General features: G+C 43.2%; 1 protein-coding gene across 1 annotated transcript; it reads left to right on the top strand.

Moving 5' to 3' along the window:
• Nucleotides 1-1,850: 1,850 nt before the first annotated feature.
• Nucleotides 1,851-26,692, top strand: si:ch73-281f12.4 (Ras-associating and dilute domain-containing protein-like). Its single transcript, XM_044051470.1, has 16 exons — nucleotides 1,851-2,260; nucleotides 5,695-6,039; nucleotides 6,231-6,466; nucleotides 8,226-8,560; nucleotides 10,793-11,464; nucleotides 12,524-12,561; nucleotides 13,245-13,396; nucleotides 13,490-13,602; nucleotides 16,748-16,967; nucleotides 17,472-17,644; nucleotides 21,353-21,497; nucleotides 22,403-22,575; nucleotides 22,692-23,058; nucleotides 25,522-25,646; nucleotides 25,796-25,935; nucleotides 26,282-26,692. Exons 1-16 carry the CDS (start codon nucleotides 2,130-2,132, stop codon nucleotides 26,379-26,381), a joined length of 3,465 nt encoding a protein of 1,154 aa, XP_043907405.1. The 5' UTR covers nucleotides 1,851-2,129; the 3' UTR covers nucleotides 26,382-26,692.
• The last annotated feature ends 702 nt before the right edge of the window (nucleotides 26,693-27,394 follow it).

Below are 27,394 nucleotides of genomic sequence, written 5' to 3'. Positions count from 1 at the left end.
CCTTGTGCATCAGCCTGAGTGCTACTGGAGGACCGCCCCCCCTGAAGACGTCCCTTGGGCCACATGCAAGTGAACAAACATAATTTGTCTGGAAAGTTGAAAGTTCAATAAAACAATTTTCTTTTTAAAAATCAGCATCATGTTCTAGTATTTGAATATATCACTTAATGATCTGCTGGTACCGACCACCTGATTTACCTGGCAACAGTTGAATAAGGAGAGTACTGGCACTTATTTTTTTCCACTTTAAGCACTGAGTGTGAGTGAGTGAGTGAGTGTGTGTAAGTGAGTGTAAATAAGTCAGTGAGTGAGTGATTGAAAAGATGAGAACTGTAGTGTAAAGCAGCTTTGAGTGGTTGTAAAAACCCTGACATGTGTGTGTATGATGATCAGTAAAGAGTTGATAAACTGAGCTGCTGCTGCTGCTATCGTGAGACAAAGTGCAGAGATGAGATGAGTCTTTGACCTGGATCTGTAAAAACCACCCGCTGTGCAGCTGCAGGTGGAGCTCGCTCACATCCGCCTCCAAGCCTCTGTCACAACATCACAAAAACTACACAACTGTGTGTGTGTGTGTTTCCTCTTTTTTCCTTTTCTGTGTGTGTGTGTGTGTCCGTCTGTGTGCGTTCCTGTATGCGTATCTTTGAGAGGACCAACAACCTTCTAAACCTTTGTATTTGAGGACATTTTTGTCTTTTGGAAATGTACAGCATTTTAAAATTCCTATCCTATTTTTTAAATACTAAAATTACTCAAAATAAGTACTGTTTAGGGGTCACGCGGTAGGGTAGTGGTTAGCACTCTCGCCTTGCAGCGAGAAGACCCGGGTTCGAGCCCCGTTTGGAACAAGGGCCTTTCTACATGGAGTTTGCATGTTCTCCCCGTGTGTGCGTGGGTTCTCTCCGGGTTCTCCGGCTTCCTCCCACAGTCCAAAAACATGCAATGTGGGGATTAGGTAAATTGGACACTCTAAATTGACCATAGGAGTGAGTGTGAGAGTGAATGGTTGTTTGTCTCTATCTGTGTGTGGCCCTGCGATGGACTGGCGAACTGTCCAGGGTGTACCCCGCCTATCGCCCGATGTAGCTGAGATTGGCACAGCACCCCCCGCGACCCTCTGGTGGAGGATAAAGCGGTTAGATGATGACTGAAGTACTGTTCATTTGTTACAAGGCTGTAAAATACAATCCTGCTGTTTTTTAATGTAACGTAGCTGCCACTAGATGGAGCTCTTGTTTCATGACTAAACCTGATGCAGAGGTTTTGGACAGTTTCAATTCATTCAGGGTCAAGAATGTAGAATTCCCTAGAATATATATGAATACATATATACAGCATATATATATGTATATTGTATACTCACATATGTGTGTATGTATGTATACATGTGAATATATCCACACGTATACATATAGGTGAATATGAAGTAGTATGTGTTTATATGTTATATATGTGAATATATTTTCATATATAGAGTATATACTACTTCATATTCGTGTGTGTGCATGTGTGTGAATATGAAGTAGTGTCACTGTGTAAGTCTGTCCACTGGAGGGCGCCAGTCCGTCTTTTTTTGTTTGTTTTTATGATTTGTAGTAGAGAGAGATATATATATGCATGCCCCGCCTCTTCGTTGAACACGCGCGTGTATCCTGCAGTGACGTCAGAGCTGTAGTGGCTCGTGAGCAGCAGGTTCTCGTACCCTCAGTCTTGTCCTCGCGCTCGGACAGTTCACGCTCACAGAACCGGTGTTTTTTTTAAAGACAAAAACAAAAGTAATATTTCTTTATTTTTAAAGTGAAGAAGAAGCGCGGACTTTATATTTTTGTTATTTTTTGAAACCTTCACGCTCCGTGTTTTCTTCTCATTTTCGGAACTTTTTTTTTTTTAACTTTTTAAATCTACTCTTGTCGGAATGTAACGGCTGTTGTTTTTGGAAAGATCATGAAGACGCTGTTGGAGGAGTGAAGCTGTTGGACTGTTGTCATCACTCACAAGAAAAGAGTTCGTCATATTAATTATAAATGACGACGAGGATGAACGGATGATGCGGGTGTTTGCTGCTCCGCTGCTGTCACCGCTGTTTGTTTGTTTGTTTGTTTGTGAGAAGAAGAGAAAAGAAGTGAACGATGATTTCAGAGGAGAGAAGCAGCCACGTCCATAAACAGGCTCTGAACTTTCCTGTGGGATTAATCATCCGTTCACCAAAGAAGAGGCTGCAGGAGAAGCTGAGCAGGAAGCCCAGCAGTGGATCAGTGCAGTGAGTACAGACACTGTGTGTGTGTGTGTGTGTCAGGGCCGGAGCGAGCATCTGTGGGGCCCCAAGCTTAGTTAGTCATAATGATGTTCTCAAACGTCTTGTTTTTGTCAACAAACCAAAATGACTCATAACTTCTTACATATGTTCTGGTCAGAGAAACTGGTTTAAATCCTTAAAAAATCAAAAATCACTTAAATCAATTGAGAAATAGTTTCAGCTTTACTCTGTTTAGTCTTTACAGGGAATTTCACAAACCCCACTATTTTGACGCACGATATCAGAGGGTTTGCATATATTGGGCATACTTGGGCGGATAATTGATATAATATCTTATGTAGTTTTAAATGTACACAGTATCTTTGCGTTCTCATGTACAGGAGTCTCTTTTCAAAAACAAGGAGTCTGTAGTTTAGACTGTTTACACAGAGATAATAACCCAGAGGCAAAGACAAACACGTCGCAGGTCTGAAAAACGTACGCGGAACAGCCCTTTAAACTTGTGTGTCAAGTTGGTGTGTGTGTATGATCAGACCAAACATTCAGAGGTGTGTAAACGTTTGAACGTTTGGGTGATTTCATTTGATCATGTGATTTTAATCACAAATATTACATACTGGATAATATGGTGGCGTGTTTGGAAGAAAACCATAGACACAAATTCGACAGAAGTGTTATACAACCTCAGACAGAAGAAGACGAAGAAGAAGTTGCAGCTATCTTGGAATCTCGTGTCAGGGTTTGCGAACTTGCTCCGACTTTCTTGAGTTAAGATGGCGTTCCTTTGAAACGCTTATCCCGTCAATAACTGTTTATTGTCTGTGCTTTTGTTTACCTTGGCAGCTAATTTTGTTTTCTGGTCACTGAAGTTGGTAACATAGGCCTTCAGTAGAGCTGCAGAACATGAGGTCAAAACAAAGTCATATCACCATCGTTGTTTCCATGATATAAGTCAGTATAAAAAATCAAAAACATGTACATTTCTATAGCTCACAGGCACTTGTTTAGACACTTAACGAGAGTTTCCTAGCTACTTAAAGACAGACAGAGTTGACTGCGAACAGTGTTGGTGCTTTTCCATGATACAGTTCTAGCGTGGCTCGACTCAGTTGTTTTTCTGCTTTTCCATCGGTGATAGTACCTGACAGGCCTGGGCGATATCTCCATATTTTAACATATATATATATTGATATATGTCTTAACTAGATATAATGCAGGACAATATTGCTTGTGTCGATGTAGTTTGTTTTGCGTCAAAATGACAATACCTGCGCCGCAAGTTCGCACCTATTTCTCCTCTTCCTGCGTCTCTACACACACATACACACACTGGGGCGTCGCACCCGTGGGGGATGTGGGTGTTTTAACAGCCACACTTTTCCCGGTGAGAGGGTTCAACACCTCACTAGAGTCGCTTCGTTTCTCTGGCCGCTCTGTCTGCCTCCTCTCCCCCTTTCTCTCCCCCTCCCTCTCCTGTTGTTGCCTCAGACATGACACCAGCTTTGAGTGTGACCGGCTGATGATTGGCTGTTCTGCCTTAAGTCCCGCCCCTCTTGGTGCGTTAGATTTCTCGTTCAGCTCGTGCTGAGGAGGCGGGAACTAGCTAGGTTCATAGTTCACACACTATAGAGTTTTGACTTATTTTCCGTTACTGTCAGTCACTTTTGGACATATGGAAGCCCGAGGTTGTCAATATTGATAATAAAATATAAGAAGTTATTTAATTGTCATGTCAACAAGCTGAGTTAAATATCTACGTGAAATAATTGTTCAAACCCAATTAGGCATTCATTTTCACAGATACAATTTTTATTTTATTATTCATGTTTGCTCCAATTTTTTTTAACTTCCTGTTAGTTTGTTGATGTGTTTATTATTTTACATGTGTTTTTATACTTTTCTAGTATCAGTCATTTAAATGAGAAGCTTTTTATATCCCGTATTTATACATTTTGTAGCTTTCTGTCATTGTATTCATCGTTTTTATTGTTTGTGAAGCCAACATTACTGGGTTGGCAAAGTTGATGAGTTTTTATAAATGAATTGATATATAAAAATGTAATAACATAACACACAGCCATTAAGATTCTCAATTTGTAGACAATCCCTACAAATTGAGGATATTATAACTTCTTAACATTTGAAATGAAATATCTTGTAGTATGTAGGATGGTGTCGTGGCGTATTGGACCATCTGGTATGATAAGACAAGATGGCAGCATGTCAATCCACGTCAGCGTTGTATGTTTTTACTAACACGTTTTTTTGCCTTTTTAATATTCGTCCTGAAGTAAAGTAAAGCAAATAATATTTTTCTTGGATTAATTGACTGGGATTAAACAATCCTCTGGATCTACGGTTCCATCTCTATTGCGGCTAGTGTTCACCTGCCGGGCGATTTCACCTGTCCACGGCGCTGCATCATCTCTGACAGGCTCCTGTGCTGTCAGGCGCACACACACACACACATGCACACTTTTCTGTACAGAGACAATGACGTTTCTTGTGACTCTTAGCTGTTCGCACAGGTCATGACCCTACAGACGTACCCCGACTTCAGAGCCTTCTGGTTTTAAATGACTATTTTGCGTTCAATGACAGACATCGTTCAGACATAAAGTGTGAATTGTTGAACGGCTCTTTGTGTAAGCCTAATGTCGGCAAGCAAAGGTGTTTGATTGTTTTATTGTTACTTCTGTCTGGTATCGTGCAACCTAATCTGGCCCTGAGTTGCAGCTCATTCAGATCTGATGTTAAATCCCTGTCGGTTCTCAGTGTCAAGCATATAAATCTGTTTCTTTAATTATTCAACAGTGGAAATACATCAGTGGAAAAGTGTTTATTGTTTCTGTGGCATGTGGCTTAAACTTATAATGGACCATTTAAAACATTTGATCTAATATGCTATAATGCTTTGAGGGAAAACCCAATTACATCACAAAAAAAATATCGAGATATATATATCGAGTATCGCCATTCAGCTAAAAAATATCAAGATAGGACTTTGAGTGTTTTTTACAGTGTCGTCACTGAAGAGTCATGAGTGCGACGTCCGACACAAGAATCAAAGCCAACAATGTCCAACTGTAGATGAGTTGAAAAGACTTAAAAATCCTGAAAACATGTTAATCTCCAACATTTGGCAAAGCAAATGTCTAAAATGTCAACATTGAACAGAGAAGTCTGGTGTATTTAGCGACAGCACTGCTGAAAGCCGGCGATCGTGAGCCCAGTCACGACCACGTTCAGTCATCAGGTTTTCTCGAATCAACCGATTCTAATGATTCTAGTGATTCAGTGCGAGAACTGTAAAATGAACAAGCGCCAGTTATTCTGTATGTAATAACTGCTTCTTGTCTTGTTACGCTGTATCTTAAAGGTGCCAATGAACCATCCTTCACACAGTTAACATGCTCCTCTGCCGTGTTTCCTCTCAGGTCCAACACCTCGGACAACACCGTGCGCCCCGCGGAGAACGCCGGCGTCCGGCAGCCGGCCAAGAGCAAAATCCGCCGCCACAACAACAACAGGCTGTCCAATGTTTTCAACCAGAGCCCAAACCTGCGGGACGGCGGTGGACAGCGCGGCCAGGCGCAAGGCAGCGGGAATCTGGCCGGAGACCTCCAGACTGCGGACGACCCGGCCGAGCTCTCCGCCCAAAAGTCTGTCCCCGGCATCCTGAAGATCTTTGGCAGCGACATCTGTCAGGGGACGAACTACAAGAGCGTGTTGGCCACCGCTCAGTCCTGTGCCAAGGAGCTGGTGAAGGAGGCGCTAGAGAGGTGAGGGGTCAGACCTTAGACCTAACCTTAATAACAGCTTACAGCCACGTTTCCACCGAGTGGAACGCTTCGGGTTTGGTGCAGTACCAAAGTACCAAAATAACCAACTGCAACCGCTTCACTCTCCCGTGACTCACGTCTGTGAAGACGGCGGATGACCTCAGTTTTAACCCCCTGCGTCTGTCGCTCAGGTACTGTCTGGAAAAGGAGGAGCCCAGCGACTATGTGCTCTGCGACGTGATTGGCCGGACGGACTCGGATAACCAGTGGAGGAGGGAGTGTTTTCGGGTGGTGGCGGACAGCGAGAGGCCCCTGATGCTGCAGTCGCTCTGGAAACCCAAGGACGGCTTCTCCCGGCGCTTTGAAATCCAGCAGAGGGCGAACGTGGAAGAGCAGAGTTTGAAGGACAGGGACACAATCACGGCAGGTGAGGACGAGCCCGTGCTGCTCTGATACGGGTCAGAATCACCATGAAGTATTTTAGTCAAATCCTTTGGAACATTTTGTCTTAAAAGACGTTAAAACGGTGTGATGTTGGTATCGGTAGATACTCAGTTTTTGGTTTAGAGAATCAGTATGAAATTGATTAGTCAGTACTTAAGTATTGATAATGACACCACTAACGATATTTATGTTCTGTTAATTAACTCAAGAATGGACAAGAATCAGGAAATGCTCACATGAATGAGGGGAACCTTGGGCTGGAAGTGGGATAACAGTGGAGGAAGCTTAAGAGTTTAAGAGATTCTCCATCCACGTTCAGTACATAGACTTTATGACCTTTGACCTTTGTTCTCCGTGTTGTGAATAAATCCTGCACTTTTAACTTCTTCAGGTTAACGTTTTTGTTGTCTTCAGTTAGACAGACATCGTCTCATGTCCGATATCTTGATGATCACAGAATCAAAAAAATCAAAAGAGGTTCGAGAAAAATCACGATTTCCTGGTTTGGAAAAAAAACGCCAAATTAATCGAGATTAGATTCAATGATTTGAAACAGAATCATCATTTGCAGCCTTAGTCTCAATATCAGTATGTGTATCAATATTATTGATATTGGGTCGTATTGGACAAGAAACAGTGGGATTGTTTCTCTTTGGGAATTCACCGTGTGTTAAAAGCACAAATGAGATGTCGCTGACGTTCCTCACACCCGCCTCTTATTGCGGGCTATCAGCCCTCATTGTGCGGCTTATCACAGAGGAGACGGCAGGTCAGGAGGTAAAAACAATGGCACGGCCCCGCTCTTATCTGTCTTTTATGGCGGGGGCCCTGAGAAGCGGCTCTTTCTCCCCCCACAGTGGATGCTCGCTGTCGTGTTGCTCTTCCTCTCGCGGCACAGCTTTTGTTGACTTTGGCTTAAATGAAAAAATCTGCCGCTTTACTGATGATACTGAGGTTTCAGGTCCATCCAGCAGAGGTTTGGGAGTTGTTTTAAAATGTGTTTTATCCATAAATTGGACTGGAAGAATCCGACAGGTGAGCGACAGAAGAACCACAGCGTTCCGTCACTGACTGTGGGCTCGCTGCCCTTTACCTCCACTGCTTCTTCAGCCGTGGACCCCAGTGTGATTCACCACACGAGAGCTGAACAATGTGGAACAACAGAAAACAAAACACACCCACTTCCACAGCTGATAAGAGCGTCAGCGCTGCAGTGTGAAGCCGCGCTCTCTGGACATTCCACGGTGCTTAACGGCTCCCAGCGATGCCCAAGCTGCGTTTGTGTTTGTCCAGGTCGACGCAGCGGTCGCTGGTATCAGGGCTGACGGCCACATCTCACTTTCCCCACACGTTTCCTCTCTTTCCTCTGCTTGTGTTTGCGTTGGAGTCGGTGCCAGACTGCACTGAGGTGTTGACTTGTTCCTTTTTCTCCGGGGCAGGAATTTCACAAGCTCCGGCTCAAACGGCCTCGAGGAAATTCAAATTCAATTCCAGAAACTTGAGTGTTTGGTGGAGGAATATCTCCATGGTTACAAATAATCTCACCTTTAATTTAGGTTGTCACCCACATAAATCTGTTTAATTTGTCTACACGTCCTCTAACGTCCTAATTTAGCTGGACTCTTGGTTCCTGCTTTGACGAGGTTCTATTGTAACGTTGTTTTCTCAGCTGGTACTCGGTATAAATACGTTTGACAGACGTGGTGGTCGTCAACACGCCCTCTTCTCCTCTGTCTTCTCAGGCATCAATGCTCAGGCTCGCAGGCTGCAGAAGAGCCGCTCCAGGGTCACGTCGCTGTTCGTGGACGGCAGCGGCGGGGGCGACGACGCGGACGCACTCGGCATCTGGAGGAGCTTGAGCGAGATGGACCTGCCCGCCATGGGGAAGGAGGCCGGCCGGGCGAGACAGAGCGCGCTCAGGGAAGATGCTGAGGCCGAGGCGGACAAGGAGGTGCTACGGCTGGGCATGGAGAAGGAGGAGACGGAGAGCAGCGACGACAACGCCACCCAGTACTCCATCCACCCGCCATTCGACTTCCCCTACTTCCTGCTGCTGCAGGGCTACAGCCACAGACAGGTGAGAGGCACAAGAACCGCAGCGTTGACACGATATGACAATAATATGTGTGTATTTTCTGAGACATATGTGGATATGAAGCTGCACACAGGACTCATGGTCTCAGTGTGAGAGTGACAGTACACTGTAAATACACTGTAAAATAAAATATAATCCACTGTTTATGATCTGTATCACATGATCGTAAAACACACTTAATATTACCTTTCATTTCAGATGAACACCTGCTTTTTACGTGTGTTAGAAACAATGACATGGACTAAAACTATGGTCAAATTCTGCTAAAACACAAAATAATTAGGCCTAAAAGTGACTTTTTTTTTAAATTCCACATGTTTTTAATCAGTATATATAATATTTAATTCATAATATTTAGTGTATATGACAACGATGATCGAAAATAATAAAAAACTGTGACTTTTCCATTAGCGTGTGAATTAAATACACGGATCTGTCGAACAAAGCGACGAAATTCCCCTTTTTTGAAATGTGTCGTAATAATCTGTGCAGTTACTTTAAAGTCCTGCTTTTACACAGTGTCCTCATGTCCCCATGTCTTCATGTCCTCATGTCTTTATGTCCTTGTGTCTTCATGTGTGTCCTCATGTCTTCATGCATGTCCTTGTGTCTTCATGTACTCATGTTCTCATGTCCTTGTGTCTTCATGTACTCATGTCCTTGTGTCCTCATGTCTTCATGCATATCTTCATGTCCTCATTTCTTCATGTCCTCATGTCTTTATGTCCTCATGTCTTAATTTCTTCATGTCCTCATATCTTCATGTCTTCATATCTTCAGGTCTTCATGTCCCTCATCTTCATGTCTTCATGTCTTAATTTCTTCATCATGTCTTCATGTCCTCATCTTCATGTATCTTCATGTCTCATGTCTTCATGTCCTCATATCTTCATGTCCTCATATCTTCATGTCCTCATGTCCTCATATCTTCATGTCCTCATATCCTCATGTCCTCATATCTTCATGTCTTCATGTCCTCATATCTTCATGTCTTCATGTACTCATATCTTCATGTCCTCATGTCCTCATGTACTCATATATTCATGTCTTAATGTCCTCATGTCAGTCGTTAGAGGAAACATTTGTTTAACAAACATTTTTAGAACTTTGAATCTGAAACTGGAGACTTTTGTTTTTCTACAGCAGTTTAAGTATAGTGTTTGTGTGTGTGTTTGTGTGTGTGTGTGCGTGGGTGTGTGTGTTTAAAAGTGCAGTGTGTGTGTGCGTGTGTGTGTGTGTGCGTGCTGCGCCTCATTTAAAAACTAAAATAACACTGTGTTCTCTGTTCTCTGTGAAGTGCAGTTTAAAATCACATGCTGACTCAGAGTCAGGAAATGAAAGTGTTGCTCATCCTCAGATGAACAGAATCAGATCAATGACGCAGCAAAGTATTTGTAAGTAAAACATTAAACAAATCCAATAGTTTCACAGACCTGGACCTGATCCTTTGATCTTATCACTATTTTAACTAATATTTATATCAAGGCTGCAACTGAAATCTGCAACTGCACATTATTTTCTCACTGAAGTGAACTCTGAACTTAAGCCTGTTCACAGTCTTTACTCACACACACACACACACACACACAGTCCGACTCTGATCAGCACGCCGTCCTCGTCTCACTAAGAGTCTTAATGCACTGACCTCGAGGTCACGGACATCAGCCACGTCTCTCTCTCTTAAGCCTGTCTCCCGTCCTCAGGCTTTGTTGTCCACCTGCTGATCCCACACACGTCTGTCCACTCGCTGGTCCAAAACGTTACACAAGAAAATCAGCCTCGTCCTGATCATGGGATTAAAGATTCTGATCATTAACTGTTGAGCTCATTCATTCATTTAGAATTTAAATTACTTGTCATGGACATAAAGAAATGGTTAAAAACTCAATTCATTTCTTAACTCACTGATGAAGATTTTAGATCATTTTCTGATCAAAGCTTGATGTTTAATGTGTGAGAATTTGTTTTTTCTTCTCTTTTTTAATAAGATAAATACATAACATTTAGTTGAGTTGAATAAACTCCCTGAAATGATGTTATTGTTATAGTTTATAATCACTAGACTCTGGTCTGTGAAGGCCACCGTAGTTCCCTGAAAGGCTTGGGTGAGTGCAGTGCAGCTTCTCACCATTAGATGTCACTAAATGCCACACACTGGACCTTCAGAGTGAGATCGTTTTGATTTTAAATTGGAATAAATCGCTGTTTTGTCAGGATTTCGTCATCTACCTGATGAGCGGGACATCCACCATCTTCGGCTGCTGCCGGGAGCACAGCAACGGCGAGGACGAGGAGAGGTTAAAGGTCGACATCCTCCTCTTCGCCCCCGACGTGCTGCCTCAGCACTGCTGCGTCCGGCGCTCCGACTCGTCGTCGTCGACCGTGCTGAAGCCGCTGCACGGCGCTCCTGTGACCAGAAACGGCTTCCTCCTCAGGGAGGAGGAGGAGCTGAACCCGGGGGACCTGGTGGGTTTGGGGAAACACTATCTGTTCATGTTCAAGGATCCGACCAGCGCTCCTGGATCCGCGCAGACTCCTCCATGGATGGCCAGACTGTGGCCGCACTGCGACGCGTCCTCCTCGCCGTGTTCGTCGTGTGGCTCCTCCGTCGCCATGGCAGCGAAAAGGCCCGGGAGGACGCCGCCGCCGCCGCCTCGGTGGAGGGACCTGGAAGGCACTGAGGCGACGCTCGACTACGAGCTGGAGCAGGAGAAACGAGTCGTGCGGGAGATTCTGGACATGACGGACCCCAGCGGGAACCAACCCAAGATGACGCCCGCGTTCCTGCTGAGCCTGTGCATCCAACACTCGGCCCTCAGCTTCCCGCTGACGCACTTCAGACAACTGCTGCTCCGCATATCCAGTCAGATCCAACTCCTCATGTGGGTAAGGACAAATCTGTCCGTCTGTCTGTCTGTGTGTCTGTCTGTCTGTCTGTGGGGATCGCTCTAAGACGGTAAGTGATCTCAGCTCCCTCTCAAATATTGTCTTTACATTTCAGTACTAAGCGTGCGCTAGAACGCGATAGCGATGTGTCACTGGTCCGTTCAGAATCAGCGGTTTATCACAGCCTGGGGTCCACGCCTTCCAGAGCTTTGTCTGCTGGGTTTGGATAATCAGAACTTGGTATCACCCAAATTAAAACCCATTTTTTTCGTCCACCTTTGACTTTATTAAGCTTATTAGCAAAAGCTCTGTTCATAAGGTTTGAGGTTCCCAGGACTGATGGACTGATGACAGTGAGGCGCTCACTGGCGGAGAGGGTCGGTCACTTCCAACCCCCTGGTCCATTCCTGGACTTACCCGCTTATACCCCAGCCTGTGGTTATGGTGATCGCAGCCCGGCTGCCCTCCAACCACTGACCGTGTACCCAACTCTACGCTCTGCCTCGGAGGGTGGAGGGGGTTCAGTGTCTGATGGAGCGCCTGGCTGGTTCCCAGTCGTTCCTTTACCACACAAACCCAAAACTGTTGGCTGGTTCTGAGTCTCATAATTTTCCTTGGTTTTGGTCTTTTAATTGCCTTCCGTACCACGATAAAACCCTGCACCCAAAATGCTACCAAAATCAAAGCATATCCAAGTCTCCAAGTCCATTTACAATTATTTTGTCGGATGTCCACGGGAAAGATTTGTGGAACGAGTTCCAGACGGATAGCGACTCCAAGCCCGTGATGGCGATTTGTGGTCCATCGTTCCAAAACTCAGTAGCCAATCAGCAGGCAGCTTCCTAAGGCCCGCCCACAAACAAAAAATTCACAGCAACGGAACAAACAAGTGAGGGAGTGCAAAGAACAAGTGCATTTTCAAACAATAAAATACAATATTTTTGAATGATTCAATAGATATTTTATGTGCTTCAGTAATAAATAATCAAATGTGTCGTCAGACTTGATGTGCGGTTGATGTTTGTTTTTGCATGAACTTGATATTTTCTTCCCTCTCAGGACAAAACAAAGGAGCTGGCGGCGATCCAGCCTGAAACGTGAGTAGACAAAAACCTAAGCTAAGTGTTTTTAAAAATGCCCCAGAAATGAGCGTGACAATGAGCGGCTGCTGCCCGCGACGACACACGACACGAGGCCACATTTCAGAATCTGAATAAAAGAGGAATTAGAGTCAGTTTCACACATGTGGAGATAGACTTCCTCACGGAGGCAGCGGCGTATTCTCCCATCACCATGAGTCATCACACATCACAAGTTCTAAAAAGGTGAAGAACTGTTTCCCCCGGTGGCCGTTTACGTTTTTACATTTAAAAGGTTTGCTGGAACAAAGGAACACGAGTGCAGCAACTGAACGCAATTAGCATATTTGAAAAAAAATGTTAGTTTGAAGTTTGTAAACCACTCACTCTTCCACACCAAAGTCCATAGAGAAAATCAGTGATTTTAGCTCGCGGGGACACAGGAGCTGCTGGTCGACTGCTGCCTCGTGTGGTCACTTTGTGTCAGAGAAGTTAATCCAAATGTAGGACAAAATAAGCCATTTGAACTTAGTGATGGAGGCATCAGTGGATCAACAACTCCTGTGTGCTGTGATGCTAAAATCACTGATTTTCTCTGTGGGCTTTGGTGTGGGAGAGTGAGTGCTTTACAAACTTCAGTTTCTTGCTGTCTCATGACTGTGAAGCTATTACACCATCTTTTTTTCTTTTTTTTACACCAGTGACCGGGAGTGTGATCATCTCAGCACAAACGAGCTGATCCCAGGTCTGCAGCCGCTGGTGCTGTGGATGGCCAACTCCATCGAACTGCTGCACTTCATCCAGCATGAAGTCCCTCAGCTGCTGCCCTGGAGGCAGGAGCAGGAGGACGAAGGTCTGTCTCCCTCACAGCTGTTTGAACCGTAGTGAGTCTGTGTGTCCACTGTTAAAGACCGCTTTCTTTGCTTGTTTGTGTTTATTTAATCAGGTCTGTTGGACTCTGAGATTTCGTCCACACGGTCAGCGTGCGAGGAGGCCATGACAGTCCTAGAGGAAGTCATCATGTTCACCTTCCAGCAGTCGGTGTACTATCTAACAAAGGTCAGCTCCCACACGTCAGTATCAGCTTCACGTATGAGAATAACGTACGTGTTTTTGGAGTGTCGGTCACAGGAGAAACAGGAAATTGAATTGTGTAAACACCATGTTTCTGTTTCCACTGAGTTTTATTCCAGACTGGAAACAGACGCTCGGTCAGGAACAAGCCTGTGAGATAGTGAAGCTGCTTGTCTTTTTCCACCCATGAATGGTGGTTTGTTGAATGGGACAAAGGCTGAGAACATGATTTTTCAATTGAAGAATCTTTAAAAACCCTTTGAATGAGTTTAGATTCTGCATAGGCAGGTAGGTTATTGATACGTTCGTAGGTCAGTTTATAAGTTGGTAGGTTGGTCAATAGGAGGGTTGGTAGTTAGCCAGGTAGGTATGATGCAGGTAGGTTTTTATATGGAGCAAAGAAAGAGAATAATTACATTTATCGATTATCACAATAGTTGACAAGTAATTTAATAATCTGCATTGTAGAGCTGAAACGATTAAACGATGAATCGATTATTAATCGATTACTAAATGAATCGACAACTATTTTGATAATCGAATAACCGGTTTGAAGTTTTTTCTATCAGATATCTGATTGTTTAAGCTTCTTAAATGTGAATATTTTCTTAATTTCTTTGCTCTGGATAACAAAGAAATCATTAACGATTAATCGAGAAAATAATCGACAGATGAATCAATTATGAAAATAACCGTTAGTTGCAGCTCTACTGCATTGTTAACAATGCAGTAGTGTGTGCTGTTCGTGTTGCAGTGTAAAGATATTTTATTTCTGACTCCTGTGAACGTGAAGGAAATGAAACCGGGCCTAAAATAGAGCCTTGTGGTACACCACAAAACTACTTAATCTCCACTGATTGCAGTGCAGTTTTAATAACGTCTCTCAAAGGTGTCTCTTATGTCTCAAAGTGTCTGGACTTGTTAAGAGACACAGGAATCAGCCGTCAGCTCTGCTGGGTTTTTACGGTGCAGCAGGAAGCGCTCGGGCTCCATTTATGCAGCTTTCCCGTGTTAACGCGGCTCGTTAAAAGTCGCCTGATGTCACAGTGCAGACTCGTAACAAACACCAGCCACCTTTCACTGAGGAAAGGAGGCAAGGAAACAGGAACCGTCTGTGCTGTTGTTCTCTGTCGGCTCTGTTTATACACACAGAATCAGTCTTTTAAATAGAAAAGGTTTTCTGTTTATTGATGTGATCTGTGAACGCTTGTTCATCACTCTGTCGAAGGCTGTAATTACTGAACACGCATGTGATTATTATGTGTGTGTGTGTGTTTGGTGGTGGTCGACTCTCTGTGAGAGATTCACAGCTCTGGTCCACAGTTTGTTTCCTGCAGAGGAAGAAAAGCTGTCATCAGTGAAACACCCAGGAGAGGAGAGGAAGGAAGGGAGGGAGGGAGGGAAGGATGGAGGAGGGAGGGAGGAACCCTGAGCTCCTTCAGCTAATTTCCTGTGAACTGCAACTGAAAGTTCTTAAAGTACACTTAACCTTTTCCACTTCTCGCTTTGACGTTGGTGAGCGAGTGAAAGTGGAGCAGAGGTCAGTCATGGTTCTGATCTCTGCGATCGTAACAGTGTTGGCGTTACTCAGGCAGAGATGAGACTTTTAGTGTCTATATTATTAAACTGTTACCTTTTATATAAACGTCAGAATGATTCACCAGGTCCCAGTTTCATAAAAATCTTTTGTTTTCTGTCTGATTTAACATGGATTCAGTTATATTATATTATATTTTAGTTTTCTTGGTTAAAATCAAACATGTTTTGCACTTGGATCACTCTCTAACTTGCTGCCACATTAAAAATATCAATAATGACCTTAATAAAACTGACTTTGATGCACTTTTTATGTAACGTGACTGCACAGTGTGTGATCATGCAAACTAACATTAATGTGTGAACTGTAGAAGTGCCTAAGTCTGTGTGTCTGTATGTGTGTGTAGCTGTCTGTGCGTGTGCGTGTGTGTGTGCGTGTCTCCACGACGACAGATGAGCTGAGCTGTTTTTACCTCAGGAAGGTTCGGTTATTGTCGTCTTTTACAGTGAGTGAGTGAACATATCAGGATGATGTCATGCATGTGAAACAATGGCTTAAGTGAATCAGAAGGAGGAGTTTGTGATAACAGCCGGATCTGTGTGTGTGTGTGTGTGTGAGAGAGAGAGAGAGAGAAAGAGAAAGAGGAACAGGACTGTTCAGTTCTGCAAACAAATGCTACAAAATTCACACACACACACACACACAGGTTCTAAAAAGGACTCCACTAACAAGTCTTATCACTAACCATAACCATAACCACAGTTTTTGTTCACAAACCAAAGTGATTCAGTTTGAATGATTTCTTTGTTTCTATGGAGCAAAGAAACCAGAAAATATTCACATTGAAGAAACTGAAAAACCAGAAAACGTAGTTTTAATTATTGGCAAAACACTCAAACTGATTATTTGATTATTAAAAAGTGTCTGTTGTGTTTTTCTGTACTTAAATGTACTTTTTTTTAACATCTAATGATGGCTATGATTGTGGTGTAACTGTATGACAGCATTATTCATGCTCTCACCGCTGACCTCTCCTGCACAGTTTCCTGTGTTTTCCTCACAGTGACTCAGTATTTTATTGCGTGTCTGTACTTGGTGACACTGAGCAGGATAATTACTCACTTTACGTTCAGCTGCTGTCAGTGATGTCATCCCTTTGACTAAAGTTTGGCCAAATAAAGTCCTGCACATCAACAACCTCACCAGCAGAAAGGACCGCCCCCTTGGTGGAGTTCTGGCTCCTGACTGGTTAAAGTGTGTGGTGTGGGGGACGTTTAAAGCTGTAAAAAATACTTATATTTCAACATTTTCTGACATTTTACAGACCAAACAAGTCCTTCATCGAGAAAATAATCACCAGATTAATCAATTATGAGAATAGTCCATTAGTAGCAGCCCTACAAAAGAAATAACTGTTTTATAAGCATTTATCAAACAAACTACACTGAAAAATCACATCATTATGGAAAAATAAGACGATTAGTCGACATAATTAACTAAGCAATCTCTTTATAATATGCATAAAAACTCACTAATTCTTCCACTGCTGGATCTACTGCTAATCTACATGTCCTCTCCTGACTGTCTCCACAGAGCATGTACTCGGCACTTCCTGGTCTGCTGGACGGGAACCCGTTCTCGGAGAGCGGTCGGCTGCGAGCGCCCGACGGACTGGGCAGTACCCTGGAGGTGCTGAAGGAGGCGCTGAAGCTTCTCACGGCCTTCCAGGTGCACCCGGACATCTCGCTGCAGCTCTGCGCCTACCTGTTCTTCTTCATCAACGCGTCGCTCTTCAACGCCCTCATGGACAGAGGTGAGGAAAATACTGGAAAAAACGAAGTTCAAGGCCCTTGAATGTTTTTGAAAATGAATGAAAGTAAAGTGCTTGAATTTTGTGAAAGAAAGAAGTGAACTTAGGTAAATGTCTCCCTTGTTTGTTACGACGCCACCTGCTGTTTCATGCCCTGCATTGCTCGATGTACGTAGACCTACACAGGACAGATGTGGACACTGTCCACTGACTCTCTCCGCTGTGGACATTACATTCCTTGCAGGACAATGAGCGGGTAAAGTTAAGACAAGAGAGAGAAAATGGGAAATGAAAATTCCAACATCTCTGTCTCACCTCTGTGAGGTTAGCAACACACGTCAAGAGCGTCTTCTATCTACAACATGTCTGATTTAAAAGTAGCTAAAAATCCCTTCGATGGGAAACGTGCCCTGATATCGGAAATATCAGAGTTCCGACTTCACGTTCCGATCATGACACACGCTGTTCTCTCATCTATGACTAACCTGAGACCACTTCACTCCTCAGGATCTGTTCCCGGGTTCTACCAGTGGTCCCGAGGCGTTCAGATTCGGGCCAACCTGGACCTCATGATGGACTGGATCCAGAGCATCGGACTGGGCGACCTGTCCACCGAGTACTTCCAGAAACTGTCGGCTGCTGTCAATCTGCTGGCCACGCCCAAAGAAACGCTCCTACAGGTCAGTGTGAACGTGTTTTTGTTTTTAGTGAAAGGGAAGGTCTACAGGACCGTGGTGGGACCTGCGGTGATGTTTGGCTTGGAGACCGTGATGCCGAGCTGAAGATGCTGAGATCTTTTGTTGGGAGTGACCAGGATGGACCAGGATTAGACATGGGCATATAATCCAGGGACAGCTCAGGTTTGAACTGTTTGGAGATAAAGTAAGAGAGAGTCAAGGTTGAGATGAAGCTACTGCAGAGAAGGTTCATGAGGACAGTTGGTAGAGCAGAATATGGAGGCAGATGATCCACTGTGGCAGTGTGTGGAAGAAATAGGATTTTTCAGCTTCTAAAATGTGAATATTTTGTGGTTTCTTTGCTCCGTTTGACAAAGAAATCATTAAAACTTGATCATTCTGGTTTGATCGACATTTTCTGGACCAAACAACTAATCGATGAATTCAGAAAATAACCAACAGATCATCATTTATTACCCTGTGCAGTTTATCACTTTGGTTTATGGACTAAAATAATCATTAGTTGCAGACTCACGGTTTAATGTTTTGTTTTTTTTAATCACGAGGACACGAGGACGTTGATCTGATGAGGAAATAACCTTCAACGACCGTGTAACACTGATAAAGAGATTAAAGAGTGAGTCATATCCTCGTCATCAGGCGAGTGTAAGTGTGAGGAAGAGTAAATTAAGGGTGAAGACATTACGATGTCTGTTCTGCTCACGAACATCAAACACGGTTTATTTATGTTTGCTCTCACTCACGTCTTTGCCGACTCATCGCCTCATCTTCCCTCGACAGTGTAAACACGAGGAACCCGAGCTGCTTATTAAACGCTGAGCTGCTCGCAGACGTAAACAGAAGCTAAAGAACAAAGTTTGAATAAATGAAATAAAGACTCACAACACAGGAGAAGAAGAAGTGATTCACACGGGTATGACACGCGTGAAGTAACCACAGATTCTTCTTTTTCTGGTTTTTTTTTCCTTGTTGTTGTCGGGACATGAAGACGATTTGAAGCTTTAAAGGTCCAGTCTGAGATATTCAGGTGTGTTTATTGGCAGAAGTGGATCACACTACCCATACGTGTGTTTGTGCAATTTTAAAATAACACATTATTTGGTTTCATATGTCATTTAATGATAACCTGCTCTTTGGTGAGTTTTCCCGTATCATCAAACCCTTCAAACCCTTTCATCCTAACACTTAACGCTGTGACTCTGTGCTGTGTATTTGTAGAAACTGGGTTAAATGTGTGTGTGTGTGGGAACTCGGCACCTGTTTCCAGTGTGTGTGTCATTGACGCTCAGCACAGCTGTCGGGGACAGAGTCTCGTCCTCGTCCTGTGATTGGACGCTTTCACGTGTCCCGCCCTGGCATGAGGTCACTCTGTGGCCGCGGCGACAGAGCACACGCCCTTTTGTGGTGAGCGGCGGCGCAGCACAGCAGAGGGATGTGGCGCGCCTTCACTTTCCTGCCTCAACATCTGAGGAGTTATTTTTGGGAGAAACATTATCGCTCAGACACAACAGAGGAGAGACAGACACGCTGAAGTCTATGAGCAGCGAGTGTTAAACTGCTGCTGCTGCTGCTGTTTCTGCTGCCGCTGTTGCTGCTGCTGCTGCTGCACTTTTACCAATTCAACTGGAAACAGAATGAATTCAAAGTTGCTTTTTAACATTTTTCAGTTCGACTCAGTCACGTTGTTTTCTGTGACTTCACAGTTCCTCCTCAATGTGGGCGGAGTCATCATAGAAACATTTCAGCGTTTGTGTTGGCTTTGATTCTTGTGTCTGACCTCGCACTCATGACTCTTCAGTGACGACACTCTCTGACCAATCAGAGGCCGGCAGTGTATTGACATCACGTTTTAGTATCGGCTAAGCTGAACCTCGTCAGACCAGGTTCTGTCATTGATGCTCGGAGCTGCCGCTGTTTAAAGGCGACATAGACAGGAAGCTCCAATTAACGCTGCGTTTGTGTGTGTATCTGCGTCATGACCTCGTTTATGAAACCCTAAAGTTTCAGAACAAAAGTTCAACCACTGCTGAGAAAATAGTCTTTTATTGTTTTACGGCACTTCCGTATGTTGATGTCGTCATCAGTATACCTCACCACTCCTCTCACCACCGTAGTGCCTCCTGGTGCGGGCACATCCGGTTGCGTACATTCAACCGCAGAAGAAGAAGAACTACTCTCGTTGTAGCTGCTGAGATGCAGAGCATCCACCGTGCCAGAGGGGGAGCTGTGTATCTGAGAGCTGGCCTATCTATTACGTCACTTCCAGGTACCTGGCCAATCACAGGACAGTGGGAAAGCTCTCGTTGGCTGGCCAATCACAACACAGTCTGCACTCTGGGGGTGTGTTTTTGGTCTGAAACAGGAGATATTTTGATCGGCTTATTTGCAGCGATTAGGAGGTTTTTAACCATGAAAACAAGTGAATATATGTAAGTAGACCTCCATAACTAACATATATGTGTGATACAAGCATTCTATGTCACCTTTAATGGAAAAGCAGCTACAGTTGTTTTCTATGAGCGGCCATGTTGGCAGGCAAAGATGAACAGGACCAGTTCTCAGGGTTCACTGTCACTTTAAATCCACGGAGATCGAACGATATGTCACACAAGTTAACAGACTGAATATATCTGCTCCTTATAATGCCAACACTTATATTTGTAAATATGTAAAATAATATGTGACAATGATTATAAAGAATAAAAGATAAACGTTCTCATCAACAGATGAAAAATGTTTCATAGCATCATCATTCACTCACACTGAAGGAAAACAACAGCTGTTATTTAGAGACTCAGACTCAGAGAAGTCCTTTCCCAGGAGGCTTTGCTCCCACATGCGTGATTTACGAGAACATATAATTGATTTAAATACTTTAAATGTAAATGAGAGAGAAGCAGTGACTGTTTTTTTTTTGGATGTCGGGTAACGACTGTGTGTGTCTCACCCTGTCATTCGCTGACAACAAACCCCGGCGACAGAACAGACAGCGGCTCGTGGAGAAGCTGGTGGAGGCGAGATATTTCTGTTGTTATTGATTATAAGATGATTTCATAATAAATGAGTGAGTGGAGAGAAAGAGGGAGAACCAGAACTTCCACAAACCTCACTCCAGATACGACTGACTGTCGGTGTCCTTCAGTGAAGAAGTTTTGATTCCAACTTTGGAAACAACACCTACACTGCAAAAAAAGATATAGTCAAATAAAGTTTAACCCTCTCATAACTGATCTATTGAGATTTTATGGCTGTAGAATTGTCCAAAAATGTTGAATGAGTGAGTTCTTTTTTTCCAACATTCACTTTCCATATCTGGCAGTTTAGGAGTCACGGTACTGAGAGGCGGAGCCAATCTCAGCAGACATAGGGCGAGGGTCAGACCCGGGTCTGCAAACGGTCCAGGAGTTATGGTGATGAGACGTACGCATGCCAAATGGTCTCGGAGATGAAATTAAATAAAAACATACATGTTTTTTCATGTTTTTCCCATTGAATGACGCTCTGTCGTTTTCTCCCACGGACGTGAACGTGACGCCAGGACAAAGGAAAATAGTAATTCTGGGAACTTTTCCTGTGACAACTTAAACGATTACGAGAACGAAACAGTATTTTGTACTGATGAATTCTTCTTTGAGCGACGTCTCATCCGCGGATCTTTCCCTCATGAAAGTGTCTTTTGTTTGCGTGCAGGCGTCGTGGTCGTCTCTCAGGACCGAGTTTGCTTCGCTGAATCCAGCTCAGCTTCATCACATGCTGAGGGAATATAACTGCGGCAAAGTCTGTCCCAGTGGCTGGACGCCGTCCCCAGAGGACGCTCAGGACGCCGTCAGGACGGGTGAGGACTCTTTATTACATTATTAAAGTCGTTTATCAGTTTCTCAGCTTTATTAATAAACAACCAGGATTTGCTTTTCAGCAGTGGTTCCCAAACACTGGGTCAGGCCCCAGAAATAGGTCGCTGGTGAAATTTTTGGGTCCCAAAACTAATTTTCTGAACCTTTTATTTCATATGAATGTGTTTATGTTTGAGAAAATATGCGTTAAATTAAGTTTTAGTTACTGACTTTTGTTATTTGTTCGTTAATAAAAAAAACAAAAAAAAAAGTAGATTAATTGATTAATTGAAATTGGTTCAAAATACTTAAAAAATGAGTCTTCACATAGAACGTTAGGGAAACAGTGGGTCGTTAATTGATTATGAAAATAATTTATGTCAGAAAATGTCGATCAGTGTTTCCCAAACCTTTGTTTTTGTCCACAAACCAAAATGATTCAGTTATTAATTAGTTGATTCTGTCGACTAATTGTTTGATAAATGCTGATAAAGCAGTTATTTCTGGGTCAAAGTTCTTTAGTAGGCCTGCAACTAATGGACTATTCTCATAATAGTATAAGTAGTATCTGGCGATTAGGTACTCGACTTGTTTGGTCTGTTTAATGTTGAAAAATGTTGATCAAACCTGGAAATTATGGTGTTTCTCAAATGTCTTGTTTTTGTCCCCAAACCAAAAATGAAAAAATCACAGAAACTGGTTTTAATTATTGAAAGACTCAAATTATCAAAATAGTTAGCGATGAATTTAGTAACCGGTGAGTATTCATTACAATAACCATGGCAGACCAGTTGAACGCTAACGTGTTATAATAATAACTAATAATCATGCAGTGTGGTTGTCATACAGTTGAAGGTCTGGTGGTTATTGATGATGATGTTAAGAACCCGCCCTGTTCTTCTCGCAGGTGAAATCCTGCAGAGCTTCGACAGCCACCCGCCGCTCATCTTGCCCGCCACCACCTTTCACCTGGAGCTCGGTAAAGCCATCGCGGAGCCGGCGTTGTTCGAGCAGCTCGGCCGCCTGCAGGAGTTCATCCGCCGCCTCCCGCGCAGTGAAACCCAAGACGCGGAGGATCAGGTAACGAGTTCTTTGACCTCCAGTACCTCGGCATCGTAACAAGGAGCCGAGACGCAGAGACTTTGATGTTTCCACATCTGTTATTGATTCTCTTTTTATGTTTCCCCCAATTTCAGGTCCTCAACGTGGCGAGCTCACGCAGCCAATCTACGAGCTCAGCAGTCTACCAGGATCCGGTTGTGTCTGACCCGGTGACCCGCCGCTCCCCCTCAGCAGACCTGGACCCCACCCCCTCAGCAGAGCCCGCGGTTCAGGTCCACGGGTCTCACGGTGACCTGAGTGGCTGCGAGGCTGTCCTGACCCAGAAGCTGAAGAGCCTGGAGTTTCAGAACACCCTCCCAGGACAGGATGACATGGGTGGCTACCACAAGAGCCTGGCGCTGGACCCGTCCTGCCTGCTCACGCCGCCCAACACGCCGCAGGGTCTGGATCTGGCCGAGCTGGAGGCGAATCTGCAGGAGGGAGCGCGCCGAGAAAAGAAAGGTATCGCACAAACATGTCAGCTTCTACCGTCATCGAAGTTAGAGGGAGACAACGGAATCATCGGGCCAACCGGGTCAAATCAATTCAGAGTTTACGCTAGAAAATGTTTGTAATATTAATATTAACGGCCCATGTGGCCAATTTTTTTTCACGTGACAACGACCAAAAGTCGGCATATTCTGTCTAACGTAACATTTTGGCGTTTCTATAGGAATAGAACCAAAATAACCAGCGCCAACCGTTCCATTCTTTAGCACCCAAGCTCGACCATACCAAGTCAAGGTACAGTTCTCAGTGGAAACACAAGCCTGATGCTGTACTGTACCAAACTGAACCACAGCGTTAGCTTTGGATTCAAACGCCACACAGCTCAAACCTCGAAAGATGAGGTCATCGCTCGTCGTCCCTCCCCCAAAGGAAAAAAACTAATATCCCTGGTTTGACCGACTGAGCCTAATAAGGACTGCTTTCAGTGACTTGACCTCATGGACCTGCGGCATGTTTGTCCTCTGCGTCCCTGTGTCCACATGAAAGGCTTCGTCTCTCGCTCGCTCACTCTGCTCGTCAGGAATTTCAAGTGCAAGGTCACACTGTCGGAGCAGAGGAAGGAGTGTTTCCTCTCCCACCCTCATTGTCTTTGTCCTCCTCCATCGTTCGCTCGTCTATGGGAGTCGGAGACAGAGTGGACGGCTTAGATTTAAAGGTGCAGTGTGTCGAGTTTCAGCTGAACGTCCCCTGAATGTCCCCTCACCTGCTGTTCAGCTGACACAAGACACTTTATATATGTTTAAAGTCAAATAAATACATCTATGTATACATAGATATCGCCCCATGTCAGCTGAGATGGGCACAGCACCCCCGCAACCCTCCGTAATAAAGGTGATGCATGGAATAGTCACGGAATTTCAAAATAAAAGTGTTTGTTTTGATATGGAACTACATGTAGCTCCTAATATAAAGTTGCAAAATGAGTCTATAAATAACAAAACTATTATGAGAACTTGATATTAATTGCTGTGTGTGACACAAGTTTGATTTATTTTTATTCTTTTTTGTAAAATCTGAAGTGATGTCTTTACGCGCGATAACGCGCCGGTTCATTTCCAGTGTTTTCCACATGTTGAAGCTGATTTGATATTTTTAACGTACTTACCTTCACCATACCTAAGTGATGAACTTTTAATCAGTCTGGTGGAAACACGGCTCCTCTCGCAGCATGTGACGTAAAGTCCACGTGCACGGCGTTTTTGGCTCGCGGCTCATGTTATTTTCACAGTTTGTTAAATCCTCTAATCTGCTCTCAGGAGTTTGAGAGAGCCGGTGATGTCAGGAGAGAAAAGAGTCATGGGAGTTTACAGTTGGGTTGGTGCGTGGAATCTTAATCGGGAGAGGACGGCATTGTTCACGTCAGGTCGCTGCTGCATGGTGGGAAAAGGAGGGGGAGGGGAATGTGACCTCTCCAGTGTCTCTGTTTTGTCTCCATAGCAACAGACAATAGTGGATTATTTGTTTGATTACATGAGGTAAATGTGACTTGACTGAAAAATCTGTAATCATTGATTCCAAACAATAATTCTTTTACCACAAGGTGGCAGCAGCAGCAGCTCACGGGCCACATGTGGCCCCCCCAATCAATTTCATATGCGCCGCCACTTAAAAATAATGTAATAACATCATGACATAGATATCGGAAGGGGATAATATTGTATTGTGCCTTAAATATCATGAAAATATCGTATTGTGCCTTAAATATCATGAAAATATCGTATTGTGACTTAATTATGAAAATATCGTATTGTGCCTTAAATATCATGAAAATATCGTATTGTGACTTAAATATGAAAATATCGTATTGTGACTTTAATATCATGAAAATATCGTATTGTGACTTAAATATGAAAATATCGTATTGTGACTTAAATATGAAAATATCATATTATGACTTTAATATCATGAAAATATCGTATTGTGACTTAAATATGAAAATATCGTATTATGACTTTAATATCATGAAAATATCGTATTGTAACGTGACTTAAATATCGCAATAATATCGTGACATGATATAATTGTATTGTGGCTTAAATATTGTGAAAATCATATTATGATAGTATCGTATTGTGGCTTAAATATTGTGAAAATCAAATTATGATAGTATCGTATTGTGGCTTAAATATTGTGAAAATCATATTGTGATATAAAGTCCATAATATGGTATTGTGATATTTTTGTATCGTGGCTTAAATATCATTAGATTTTTAAGTCACGATATACTATTCTTTCCTTTTCTAATTGTTTAAAATGTCATTTTTCTTTCACTTGGTATCTAACTCTTCTATATTGCAGTTTAAATACTGGTATCTATGTAAGGAATATTCTTAAACAGCAGAAATTATGTTTTTGGTGTCACGTCAGATACTAAGAGTAAAAAGTAAGAACTTAAATGTTTGTGTGTTTGTTCAGTGAGTGGACGTTCTGAGAGGAAGACGATAAATGTGGAGGACGAAGAAGAAGACAGAGAGGAAGTCTTCATGGTGGAGCTTCAGCGAGGACCTCATGGTCTCGGGCTGGCGCTCGTCGACGGAACGGTAGCAAACGTTTAATATTCATTCATTTTATGCATTATTTTAGTTTTTTATGAAAAGTACTTTGTTTACCATGTAGGAATCGTAAAGTGCTCTATAAATAAACATTGAACTGACTTCCTGTTATGAGACGATAACCTTTTATTCCACAGAAAACCCCGTTGAAAATGAGTGGGATTTACGTGAAGTCGGTGGTTCCTGGTTCTCCTGCTGCTCAGTGTCACAAGCTGAGGACGGGCGATCGCATCCTGGCTGTGAACGGCATCAGTCTGGTCGGCATGGACTACAGCGTGTACGTAGTATAATGCTGGTGTTTGTGGAAATGTGCACAACAGCACCCTTTAGTGGTGGAAACATTCAAAACACCACAGAGGGGTGTGGTCACCAGATTTTTTCAAAACTGGGAATAAGACACTGCTTGTCTGCATAGACAGGTTGTGGTGAAAGGAAAAATGGTAATATCATATCATGACTTAAATATCGTGATATCTTATCATGACTTAAATATCGTAATAATATCGTATCCTGACTTGAGTATTATCCTGATAATTAAGTCACGTATGAAGCCAGTATTTTAATATTTATCAAATGTCAATTTCTTATATTTTCTGTCACATTTATCGTTTGTCTGAACTCAGAGGCAGAGAACTGATCTGGACGTCGGGACATTTGCTCCGGCTGCTCGTCGCTAAGATCGACTCCACGACGACGAGCGGCAGAGTCTCCACTAAATGTTGAAGGAAAGACAAAAAGGACACAAGGACATGAGGACACAAGGTCGTCCTTCCTGCTGCATCCAAAGTCAGTATTTCTCACAGGAGGGGATTCTCCCGACCAAAGCAAAACACTCCCTGTGTGTGTGTGTGTGTGTGTGTGTGCGTGTGTGTGTGTGTGTGTGTGTGTGAAGCAGCAGGACTGACTCTTTGTGCTTGAACCAAACGTTTTTTTCCGCTGTCGCAGCTTCTTCCTCTGGTCCATAAACAAAACCTGCGATAAACAGAAGAAAATGTGTGTGTGTGTTTGTCTGAGGAGCTGCTGCTGCTGCAGGAACAACTGGATATTGTTATTTTTTGACTTTTTATTTTTATTTAAATTTACGGGCTTTTTAAATGAATGTACTGTGAGACAGTATTATAAATAAAAACAGGCCTCCATCTTCAGCATTAACAAGAACAAACTAAATATTAACTGTTTTTTTCTTACATTAAATATAATAAGACTCACTCGACGCATGAATTTTACTCGTTTTTTTCAAAAGAAAAATGGAATTTTTTTGTCATTTTCTGCAAAAAAAGTCAGCAGGAGTAAACGACAGAAATGAAAAAAAACTGTTCAATAACATTTAAAAAACGTATGTTTTTATTAAATTTGAGTTTTGTTTCACACTCGCACACAAACATATTATTGATTTCATTTGTTTTTCAGCTGCAGCTCTGACGTGTTTTTGCGTGTTCAACAGTGTTAAAGGTCAAAAAATGTATTCAAATGTTTAAATATTTATGTTTCTCAGTATTTCTGAACAAATAAAGAAACTATTTTCACTTTTCTTTGGCTCACACTTTTGTACATTTGTACTAATACTTCATTTTCCTTTATTGACTTATTTGACAGTGTATCTGCTGTAGTGCAGCCTGTCTCTGGGTCTCTGGGTGTGGCGGCTGCACGGCACGCTTCCGCGGTCGCCACCAGCCGCTCGTTATAGCTGCTGCTCTGTGGTATTTTCTTCCTCTGGCCGAGCTCAGTTCAGCCTC

This window comes from Solea senegalensis, linkage group LG19, assembly GCF_019176455.1.
Source record: "Solea senegalensis isolate Sse05_10M linkage group LG19, IFAPA_SoseM_1, whole genome shotgun sequence".
Taxonomy (NCBI): Eukaryota; Metazoa; Chordata; class Actinopteri; order Pleuronectiformes; family Soleidae; genus Solea; species Solea senegalensis.
This window is presented reverse-complemented; position numbering and strand designations above follow the sequence as displayed.

Bases quoted from the DNA above. Each gene is read 5' to 3' on its own strand.
- si:ch73-281f12.4 (XM_044051470.1), top strand. From the start codon at position 2,130: ATGATTTCAGAGGAGAGAAGCAGCCACGTCCATAAACAGGCTCTGAAC. The intron at 11,465-12,523 runs GTAAGGACAAAT...CTTCCCTCTCAG, and splicing joins AGATCCAACTCCTCATGTGG to GACAAAACAAAGGAGCTGGC. The intron at 22,576-22,691 runs GTAACGAGTTCT...CCCCAATTTCAG, and splicing joins CCCAAGACGCGGAGGATCAG to GTCCTCAACGTGGCGAGCTC.